The 12,086-nt window shown below is 41.4% G+C and overlaps 1 protein-coding gene across 1 annotated transcript in view; it reads left to right on the forward strand.

Annotated features, from left to right (window-relative positions):
• The first annotated feature begins 1,059 nt into the window (after positions 1-1,059).
• kif17 (kinesin family member 17) overlaps positions 1,060-12,086 on the forward strand; it is a 34,929-nt gene continuing 23,902 nt past the window's right edge. The window contains exons 1-2 of the mRNA XM_028807776.2: positions 1,060-1,893; positions 6,299-6,445. Coding sequence (XP_028663609.2) covers positions 1,663-1,893; positions 6,299-6,445 — 378 coding nt within the window. The 5' untranslated portion in view covers positions 1,060-1,662. The remainder of the gene's footprint in view (positions 1,894-6,298; positions 6,446-12,086) is intronic.

A 12,086-nucleotide genomic window follows, 5' to 3' on the forward strand; every position in this document is an offset into this window, starting at 1 on the left:
CTATCTATCTATCTATTATATAGTGCCTTTCATATCTATCTATCTATCTATCTATCTATCTATCTATCTATCTATCTATCTATCTATCTATCTATTATACTGTATAGTGCCTTTCATATCTATCTATCTATCTATCTATCTATCTATCTATCTATCTATCTATCTATCTATTATATAGTGCCTTTCATATCTATCTATCTATCTATCTATCTATCTATCTATCTATCTATCTATCTATCTATCTATCTATCTATTATACTGTATAGTGCCTTTCATATCTATCTATCTATCTATCTATCTATCTATCTATCTATCTATCTATCTATCTATCTATCTATCTATCTATTATACTGTATAGTGCCTTTCATATCTATCTATCTATCTATCTATCTATCTATCTATCTATCTATCTATCTATCTATCTATCTATCTATCTATCTATCTATTATACTGTATAGTGCCTTTCATATCTATCTATCTATCTATCTATCTATCTATCTATCTATCTATCTATCTATCTATCTATTATATAGTGCCTTTCATATCTATCTATCTATCTATCTATCTATCTATCTATCTATCTATCTATCTATCTATCTATCTATCTATCTATCTATCTATCTATCTATCTAAATACATCCAAATTAAATCTTTATTAGCGGTTTTTTATAAAAGAATGTACATTGTACTACAAATCATGAAATTATCTGAAAAAGAAATCAGGAAACAAATCTGAACATTATCGGTGATTTTAAATTAAATGAAGAGAACTCTTTTCTTTCCCCTTACCCCTTTTTTCTTTTTTTTTGTACTGTATATATTTATATTATATATTTGTAAGGACGTTTAAATCTTTTGTTGTATTTTTGTATTATTGCATTTCTGTACTTTCATATTTCATAAGCAAAAAGAATTCATTTTTTAAAAAACTACTACGTGGTTTGACACACGGCGCCTTTTTTTTCGTTTATAAAAGCTGAGTATATTTTGGACACGCTCCCTGCTGCTTCGACTTGATGACGTCGCCTTTCAAGTTTGCGGTTGCTTGGTAACGGAGAACGCCAAGCAGAAGGGAGCGCCGAGCGGCATCAAAAATCGCAATATTGACGGACATCAGCGGTGGCGGGCGATGAAAGGAGGAGGCCGGGCCTTCGTGATTGGGAAATGCTCTGAAAGACCGGGAGTTTGTGCGGCGGTCGTAAAGCAGAAAATGCTATCGTGTTGACACACGGAGACTTGCCGGCTGGGCGCACGCGACAAGGTGGCACGCGCTGTGTGTGATAGCTGTTAAAGCTCCTAAGGCAAAGTGGCTAGCGCGTTTATTTTAACAGCACTTTTAAGGCTTTAAACTACAAACAAGTACACGACGTCCGACAAGCCCGACACTGACAGGTCTGTGGGTCAAGTCGTAACGGAGTACCGCTCATGGTTCTGCTCAGCCGGCAGGGAAAAGTTACACAGAGTCCTCTTCAAAGCAGCGCCTTGGTCTCTCTTATAATTGCCATCAGTCTTATTAACATTCAAGTGGTCACTTTTGAAAATTCAACACAAAGCAAGACGTGATGTAAAGTAATAAATCCAGCCGTCACACTCTATAGCTGCTCCAGTGCCTGACGGTCTAGCAAGGAACTGTTGGCGGGACGCGTCTTGAAGGACCGCAGAATGGGGTCTGAGTCGGTGAAGGTTATCGTCCGGTGTCGCCCGCTCAATGAGCGGGAGAAGTCCCTGAACTGTAAGATCGTGGTCAGTATGGACAGCGCCAGATGCCAGTGCTTCATTCAGAAACCTGGCGCGAGTGGGGAGCCTCCCAAGCAGTTCACTTTTGATGGCACCTACTTCGTGGAGGACCAGACGGAGCAGATGTACAACGAGGTCGCATACCCCCTGGTGGAGGTGAGTTAGTTTCAGTAAAGTTGCCCTGTGGTGAAGTCCCATCCCTGTCCCCATAACCACCTTTTTAATTCTGCTGGATGATATTAGGTTGTTGTGGGCTTCACAGGACACCCTATCTCTTAATTTCATGGGGTCTTGAGGCAACATCATCTTTTAGTTATGTTACCATTGCCCAGTTTGAATTGACTTTATTGGAAGGGTGGACTGATGGATGGGTGACACTGTGGTGCAGTGGGTAGTGCTGCTGCCTCGCAGTTAGGAGACCTGGGTTCACTTCCCGAGTCCTCCCTGCGTGGAGTTTGCATGTTCTCCCCGTGCCTGTGTGGGTTTCCTCCTGGTGCTCCGGTTTCCTCCCACAGTCCATAGACATGCAGGTTAGGTGCATTGGTGATTCTAAATTGTCCCTAGTGTGTGCTGTGTGTGTGTGTGTGTGTGTGTGCCCTGGGTTTTTTTCCTGCCTTGTGCCCTGTGTTGGCTGGGATTGGCTCCAGCAGACCCCTGTGACCCTGTAGTTAGGATATAGCAGGTTGGATAATGGACGGATGGATGGACTGATGGATAGCCATGCACTAGAGCAGTGCTTCTCAAACTAAGGGGCCTCAGGACCCCAACAGGTGGGCCCTGGTTTACACTATTGGTTAGAAATTTTGGAACACTTCAATTTTTATGGAAATGCATACAGTTTAATGTCTTAATGTATCATGAAATCAAGGCATAGAACAAATAAACAATGGCAAATAAAAAAAAAATCATTCAGTTTTATTCACATTGTATTTTATTCAAAGTAGCCACCTTTTGCTGATATAACAGCCCGGAACACACGTGGCATGCTTTCTATAAGGGAATTCAAATATTGGTCAGAGAGATCATGCCAACACTGTTCCCACAAATGTGCTGCACTTGTAGTTGCTTTCCTTTCAGCCTTCTGTCCAGTTCATCCCAAACTAACTCAGTGGGCTTTAAGTTAGGAGACTGTGCTGGCCCGTCCATGTTTTGAAGTGTGCCTTCTTGTTCTTTTCTTCCAGCGTAGTTCTGATACAGCCTGGAGGTATGTTGTGGGTCATTGTCTTGCTGTAGGATAAACCCCTGACCTACTAGATACAAAACCAGAAGGTGGCGCTGCAGAATGCTGTGGTAACCCCTTTTGATTCAGAATGCCAGTCACCAACTCGGCCTCCAGCCAAAGACCCCCAGACTATCCCACTTCCTCCTCCATGTTTGACAGTTGGTGTCACACACTGAGGAGCCATCATTACGCCAACTCAACAGCATACAAACACCCAATGTGGTGAACTGAAGAGTTCAAATATTGATTCATCGACCCATAAAACTTTCTTCCAGTCTGCAGTAGTCCACAGCCGGTATTTCAAGGCCCTATTTTGTCCTTTAAGGAATGGCTTTCTTACTCTCACTCTCCCTGTCAAACCTGCAGCACAAAGTCTTCTCTTCGCAGTCGAAACTGAGACTTGCTTTACTTGACCTGCACTGTTAAGCTGTGCTTGAAGCTGTTGTGCTGCGAGGTGTCTATCAAGCAAGCTGCTGACCCCCAGAAACGTGTCTTCTGATTGGCTTGTGACTTTGGGTTGGCCAGATCTCCTCCTATCAGAGTTTCTTACAGCTTCCAATTGCCTTTGGATTGTGTAGGACACCACTGTACTCACTGACACTTGGATGTTTTTATGTAATTTCTCTAAATTATTTATATAAAAAATATTATTATATAAATAAAGTATCCTATCTATCTATCTATCTATCTATCTATCTATCTATCTATCTATCTATCATATAGTGCCTTTCATATCTATCTATCTATCTATCTATCTATCTATCTATCTATCTATCTATCTATCTATCTATCTATCTATAGTGCCTTTCATATCTATCTATCTATCTATCTATCTATCTATCTATCTATCTATCTATCTATCTATAGTGCCTTTCATATCTATCTATCTATCTATCTATCTATCTATCTATCTATCTATCTATCTATCTATCTATTTATCTATCTATCTATCTATCTATCTATCTATCTATAGTGCCTTTCATATCTATCTATCTATCTATCTATCTATCTATCTATCTATCTATCTATCTATCTATCTATCTATAGTGCCTTTCATATCTATCTATCTATCTATCTATCTATCTATCTATCTATCTATCTATCTATCTATCTATCTATCTATCTATCTATCTATCTATCTATCTATCTATCTATCTATCTATCTAAATGAAAGATCTACACTTCGAAGGGTAATAATGCTCTGTCTCATTCCAGTTGTTAATTGCTGTTTTCTTGCCGTTATCACTAGAATTTACAACTTATTGTCACCTCAGAGGGTATAGTTACACAGTATATTCCAACTCTGCTTTAAGACAGACAGAGGGGTTTTAAAGTAATCAACAGAAGTTGGGACACCTGTGCAAATTGTTTACTTCAACTTGAAAGGCTTCATTTTCTTAAATTGCTGCAGAACATCTGTAGGGTGCCACTTGTTAGGTGTTCCCTGTTGAGGGTCCATCTGTAATATTCTGGAATTTCCTTTACTTTTTAGTTTTTGCTAACCTTAACTTTAAATTTAAACCTCTGGCAGTTTACTACTCACCTTTTCACCATTTCAGGCCATTCATTGCATTTCAGCTGATTACATTTGAAGACCAACTGTTAAAACTGAGGTGTTCTAAAACTTTTGACCGATAGTGTAAGCTTTTTCAGTCAGTCAGTCAGTCAGTCAGTCAGTCAGTCATTGTCCAAACTGCTATATCATAACACAGGGTCACGGGGGTCTACTGGAGCCAATCCCAGCCTGCACAGTGCATAAGGCAGGAACAAATCCCAGGCAGGGCGCCAGAACACCACAGGGCACACACACACCAAGCACACACTAGGGACAATTTAGAATCACCAATTCACCTAACCAGCATGTCTTTGGACTGTGGGAGGAAACCGGAGTACCCGGAGGAAACCCATGCAGACACGGGGAGAACATGCAAACTCCATGCAGGGAGGACCCGGGAAGCCAACCCAGGTCTTCTTACTGCAAAGCAGCAGTGCTACCACTGCGCCACCATGCCGCCCATAAGCTTTTTCATTTGAAATGTTTTTATTTTATTGATTTTATTAGGGTGGCACGGTGGGTAGCGCTGCTGCCTCACAGTATGGAGACCTTGGTTTGCTTCCCGGGTCCTCCCTGCATGGAGTTTGCATGTTCTCCCCGTGTCTGCGTGGGTTTCCTCCCACAGTCCAAAGACATGCAGGTTAGGTGCATTTGCAATCCTAAATTGTCCCTAGTGTGTACTGTGTGTGTGTGTGTGTGTGTGTGCGCCCTGCGGTGGTCTAGCACCCTGCCCGGGTTTTGTTTCATGCCTTGCGCCCTGTGTTGGCTGGGATTGGCTCCAGCAGACCCCCCGTGACTCTGTAGTTAGGATATAGCAGGTTGCATAATGGATGGACAATTTTATTAAAATCAAATATCATTCCATACAAATAAGTCAAGTTTTACAAGACTTGGTTTGAAACAAATCAACCTCCACCCATGAGAAAGAGGGCTAGGCCAACAGAGTAAAACGTTAAGCTAGTAAAAATAAGTAAATAGATACATTAATAAATGAATAGAAATAAATAGAGTATAAAAAGAGGGGAGAGAATCTACTTCCTCAGTACTTTAAGAGCTTATTCTAAAATATTATTGATTATATCCTGCCACGTTTTGAAAAGTACTGTACAGATCCTCTAAGTGAGAATTTGATTTTTTCCAATTTCAAATAATATAAGACATCAGTTACCCACTGACCTATGAGAGGTGAGTTAGGATTCTTCCAGTTGAGCACGATAAGTCTACGTGTCAAAAGTGAAGTAAAGGCGATCACAATTTGTTTGTTCTTCTCCACTTTAAGACCATCTGGAGGTACCCCAAACACGCTGTTAGTGGATTTGGAGGGAATTTGAAATTTGTAGGAGCTGCAAGTCCTGAGGGATGTGAGGGCCCTGAGTTCCTACAAGACTGGCACCAGCTACTCTTTAATGTCCTCTCCTAGTAGTGTCCCCCTTTTCTTATGGCGCTGCTCAGATGTCCAAAAGTCAGAGTACCAAAGACTGATTGCCCCCCGACTAAAAAATTTTAACTCTATTTTTCATTTCCTTTAAGTTTAATATATTGGGAGAAGAAGGGGGCCATGAAGTTCTTTGCTTTGGCTTAAAAGGCAAACAGTTGGAGCAGCCCTGTGCTAGGGTCCTAAACGGTGGCTTCTCGAGGTGTGACATCCTCACCTCTCCTCTGTGGCACCCCAGCTCCTAGTTCTGTCCTTGATTTCCTTCGCGTTCTTCTTCTAGAAATCAAAAACTGCACAGGGAGCCTCAAGCATGAGCGTAACTTTAATTTTGTACTTTGTAACTTTGCAGGGTGTTACTCAGGGTTACAATGGGACCATCTTTGCCTACGGGCAGACTGGCAGTGGCAAATCCTTCACCATGCAGGGCATCCCGTCTCCCTCCAGCCAGCGAGGTGTCATCCCCCGAGCGTTTGAACACATCTTCGAGAGCATTCAGGTACTCCTCCTCCTCCTTCCTCCACATAAGGTTCTGCTTGGTTGGTCCAGGGGGTCTTTTCAGTGTACACTTTCCTGGAGGTTTTTGTTTTATTGTGTCTGGATACTTGAAGCCCACCATATTGTAACGGATTAAAAAGCAGCTTGCAATTCTGCTCCGTTTTTCTCATGACGTAATAAAGCCTCATCTGACATTGTGGGCTTTGAGGTGAAAAAGTCCCAGTTTATATTTCTAAAGTGTTTGTTTTTTTTAGTCGTTATGCTCCATTTTCTTGCACTCACTTAACCTTTACATTTGATTCATGCCTGACCTTTCATTTTCCTGCTGTGTTGCACAGGACAAAAGTGTTAGCCATTAATTATTAATTGTACCAGCTGGCCTTGTGATGGCATCAGCTTCTGTTTATTGTGAAGTCGTCTGAAATGTGACTGCAAGTTTATGCTTTTCCTAAATTGGCTATTTTAAAATACACTTTACATTGGCACAGTGGGTAGGGTGGTTGCCCTGCAGCTCCAGAGTTCCAATGCATTCCTGGGTGCTTTCTGTGTGCAGCTTGCATGATCTCCCTGTGCCATGTGAGATGTGGGTTATCATAATTAGGGAGTCTAAAGTGGTCCAGCGTGAGTGGGCTCCGTGATGGTTCCTGTCCTGTGACCAAAGATACCAGACTCTGGATCTCCATGGCCCAACACTGGATTAAGTGGAATTGTTAATTGATGAATAATTATTGTCACTGTTAGACACAGCGGTGCATTAGTTGGTGCTGCCTTGGTATAATTATAGTGTCGTCGGGAGTGCCATGGTGGTCCTGCGGCCTCATGGACCTGGCCTGTTGGTTTCCAATCCTGCTTGTAATCGTTGTCTGTGCAGAGTTTGCATGTTCTGCCAGTGTCGGTGTCCATCTTCCTTCAGATACTCCAGTTTTCTAAGTGTGCCTGTGTCATTCACAGTAAGTTCTGCCTTACATCACAACACTAAAATGGAATAAAGCTGAGAATGTGATGTTATATTACATATTTGGTGGACATCCATCCATCTCTCTAATCCAATTATTACACTTTTTATTAACTTTATCACATTTCCAGTGGGTCACAGGTTTACATGCACTTTGCTAACTGTGCCTTAAAACAGCTTGGAAAATTCCAGAAAACGATGTCTTTAGGCAGTTAGACAATTAGCTTCTGATAGCCGATTACCCTAATTGGAGTCAACATGAGGATGGATGTTAAGGCTGACCATCAAACTTGCTTCCTCTTTGCTGAACATAATGGGAAAATGAAAAGAAACCATGGTGGACCTCCACAAATCTGGTTCATCCTTAGGAACAATTTCCAAACTCTTGAAGGTTCCACGTTCATCTGTACAAATAATAATACACAAGTATAAACACCATGGGACCACCCAGCTGTCATACTGTTCAAGAAGGAGACGCATTCTGTCTCAGAGAGAAGAACGTAGTTTGGCATGAAAAGTGTAAATCAATACCAGAACAACAGCAAAGGGCAGTGTGAAGTTGCTGGTGGGCACAAGTAGACAAGTATCAATATCCAGTGTAAAACGATTCTGATATCGACATGACGTGAAAGGCTGCTCAGTAAGGAAGAAGCCACTGCTCCAAAGCCACATAAAAAAAAGGCTGGAGTGCAGTTTGTAATGGCACTTGGGGACAAAGATCTGACCTTCTAGAGAAATGTCCTCTGGCCTGATGAAGCCAAGATTTGCAAGCCAAAGAACACCATTCCAAATGTCAAGCATGGGGGTGGGAGCATCATGTTGTGGGGGCTTCAAGAGTGACTGGTGCACTTCACAAAGCAGATGGCATCATCAGGAAGGAAAATGATGGACATGTGCTGCAGCAACAACATCTCGAGAGCTCAGCAAGGAAGGTGAAGCTCAGTCGCAAAGGGGTCTTCCAAAGGGACAATGGGATGGTAAACCATTTGAAAACTGTTGAATATAAATCAAGTGACGATAGCCTCAGACTATATCATGCATTAGTGAGACCACATCTGGAGGGCTGTGTGCAGTTCTGGTCACCACTCTACAAAACAGACATAGCAGCACTTGAAGCTGTGCAGAGAGCAATGAGGGGCATCCCAGGATTTGATGACATGTTGTACTGTGACGGACTGAGAGAATTAAACCTGTTTAGTCTCGAGCAGAGGACCTCTGTGATCAGTAGTCGGAAAAGTGGCACTTGAGTCTCAAGGAATATTAATAGTGATGTGTTTTGCTTTGGAGGCGATTACAGTACAACATGCGCCGAAGCAGTGTGAGGGGAACTAAGGGGAACACCACATTGAAATATCTACTTAAGACTGTCGAGTTTAGACCATTTTCTATAAAAGTTTAGGAAGGTAATAGAAGTTGATGTGTAATTCTGCAGAACATTGGACTGTCAGTCTCACTTCATTTTAATAGAATGGCTACTTCGTATGAATCAGGTACAGAACTATTCAATAATGATTTATTTATTATATCAACTGCTGGTTGTGCTGCCAGTGACTTATTCAACAAACTACTTAGAACTAAGAAAAAAAGGACAAGTCATCGGTTTCATTTTGGAAACCAGAAGTAAAAGCTACTGTTTTATCATCGGTATTGTAATAAAGAATAAATAAGTGGCAGGAAAAGGTTTGGGGATGGCTGCCCTGTATACTGAAAAAAGTCAGCAAATAAAGAAAACACATCTTTATAAAGGCAAAGTTCAAAATGGAACTGACTAACAGCAGAGTTCTGTCGTAGAAATATTGATGAAGCAGGGAGAGGTGGAGTCAAGGAGGCCAGAAAAGGAAGTGGAAATATCAATTTAAAGATAGATAGATAGATAGGAGAGGCACTGTATAATGATAGATAGATAGATAGATAGATAGATAGATAGATAGATAGATAGATAGATAGATAGATAGAAGCGTCTATAGAAGGTGGGTTCTGGGGACCGGATAGGACGTCACTAGAGGGTGCCGGAGGTGATGTCATCAGTGGGTGGATCAGAGGTGGTGCTTCTGGGAGGTATAGTCTTCACTTGGACTGCAGAGGGACAAAAGGAGAGAGCATTAGGTGACAGTGCCAACCCCTGGTCCGGCGGAGAAAAGACACAATTTCAACCTTTAAAGCGTCTCCCATATGACCGAGTGTGACAATATAAAGGTTATAAGGTGGTAGGAGCAAAGGGTGACATGACATGATACAACGCTACAAGGTTTAGAAGCTGACTACTTAGACTGTAATCTTACATTAGCAGATTAGTTTATTATTACAGAAATACTACCTTATATTAAGTGGAGTTATGTCGATATATCAGATTTCTTGTTTGTCAGGTTAGCCATTGCTCTGAATCAAACTCAAACTTTATTAATATTTTAATCTAATGAAAAATAATAAATTAACCTGTTAACTTAATAAATTCATTACTTATATAATATAAAATGATAAATTTGAGTGTTTCTCAGAGCGATCTGATTGGTCAGTTTTACTTTGGTTAAAGTCTGTGTGTTTCTCAGAGCAATCTGATCGGTCAGTTTTACTTTGGTTAAGGTCTGTGTGTTTCTCAGAGTGATCTGATTGGTCAGTTTGGCTTTGGTGTGATTGGTCAGTTTTACTTTGGTGACACAACGAAAGAGGAGTTGCGAGTGTGAGACGCATATGGAGGACTAAAGGCATATGAACCACGTTGAGACAGTCGTCGTCAAAGACTGTAAGTATAACCCCAGACAGGAGGTGAGAAAGGTGCCTTGCAAGTAATGAAAGAATGAGATGAGGGCTTTACAGGAACTCACTGAAGACAGGGAGCACCGGTGAAAAAATGTTTGCACACATGTGAATGCCAAGGAAAGACACTGAAGGTACACGTCAGGCAAGAGATAGCAAATAATTTTTATATTTTTTAATTATTCCATTACCTGTCTGTGACAGGTACCATGGCTAGTATAATATAATACAGCAATTACTCATGGACTACTCAGGCTAGAACCTTGATCTTGGTCTTAATCCAAAGGTTTTGACCTGGAAATTCAAAACTTTTTCAGTAGCGGCAACCTGGTGGCCATGACTTGTGGTCATGTGGTTTCTGGCAAAGTGATTGATGGCAGAAATCAATGGTACAGGAGCAACATCAGCTTAGCATTGAGCACATTGCAGAAGGTGATTAAGTGACAAAGAACAACAAAGAATAAGAAGACAAGATGCTGAAATGTACAGACAAGCAACAAGTAATCCTGAATATCACATTTTAGTTGGCTGCAACCTGCTGGCCCTAAAGGATGGCAAAGTGCAGTGTCGTTGCATGTTCATGACAATGTGATCAAGAAGCCAAGGGATAACCACCATAATGGCAGAAAGAAAAAGAAGATCAGCAACATCTGCTGAGCATTAAGCAAATTACAGAAGACCTCACCAACAATTTTTGATGCCTCAATATTGCAGATATCTTGGACTCTGGGGAACAACATGAGATCTCCAGTCTGACAAAATAAAACATATTTAAGTACCAAAATGCCATTAGTCAATTAGAAAGCCACGATTATGTAGTGTCGGTGATGTCAAATGTAGCCAAACAAGGTATCGTGAGCATTCAGATGTTTTGAACTTTTGTTTTCCTGCGTGTTTTGTTTGCCCCCTCTGGCTATTTAGAGCATGTCTGGCTGTGCGTTCTTTAAATGCATAGACCACTGCCTCTGCTGCCACAGATAATGAACACTCTGGAGAGCAGTGCTATTCGATTTTATGTCACTGAGACCACCTTTGAAAAGCTAGACAGCTACTTTCCACTGTCGTTCCTCAAAAGGCTGACATTGCTGAAGGATATTGATGAAAACCTGATCAATTGTCCAGCTCTGCTCCTTTTCCATCCTTGGCTATGCCCCTTCTCTCTGGTGACAGAAATTCAAGGCACTCTTTTGCGCCTTGGACCCTGACCACCTGATCTTTTCTGGTGTCTTCCATCTCCTTGCTTCATTCTCCTCACTCTGGTCATGTCTTGTTCTTTAGCTTTTTGTGTGCCAGTCCTGATTTTGACTGCTTAGTTGTTTTTTTGACTCAGTAGTTTCTGAGATGTCTGTCTACTTTTGTGAACTTTCTTTCAGCGACCCCACAGGGACCTTCCATTGTTGCTGGTGTCAGGTTGTAAGCCCTGAACTAAACCTAAGAAACAGAAGTTTTAAAGATGGAGGACCCAGTAACTGGCATCCAGTTGGCACTTGGGCCTCACATAAAGAGTGTAGAAGTGGAGCTAAAAGAATGGATGCAAAATGTTATTGAGGTGTAGCACACTGCGGCTGTTCTTGGGTTAACTTCTGAAGTTGGGGTCTGTCCTGCTAGCAGTAAGCATGAAGAAAACGGGGAATTTGCACAACTGGATTGATGGAGAAAGCTGATGCACAGATAGATGACAGATAAAATGGTGGATCGGTGGGTCTGATATGAACTGGGATTCACCATTGCTGTGGATGGAATTTCTAAAGTGTGTGGCACAAAGACGTGCCAGTAATGGTGTACATTTCGTCCAATTCATTCAATTCACAGTCTACCATGAACATTAAATGAATACCCAAAAATTGATATTTTTTTATATGTTATTTACCACATGTAGTTTGTAGTAGTGGCAATGCCCTTTCGCGTCTGAGCCATTTCTATTTTTGCT

The sequence above is a fragment of the Erpetoichthys calabaricus genome, chromosome 8 (genome assembly GCF_900747795.2).
Source record: "Erpetoichthys calabaricus chromosome 8, fErpCal1.3, whole genome shotgun sequence".
Classification (NCBI taxonomy): domain Eukaryota; kingdom Metazoa; phylum Chordata; class Cladistia; order Polypteriformes; family Polypteridae; genus Erpetoichthys; species Erpetoichthys calabaricus.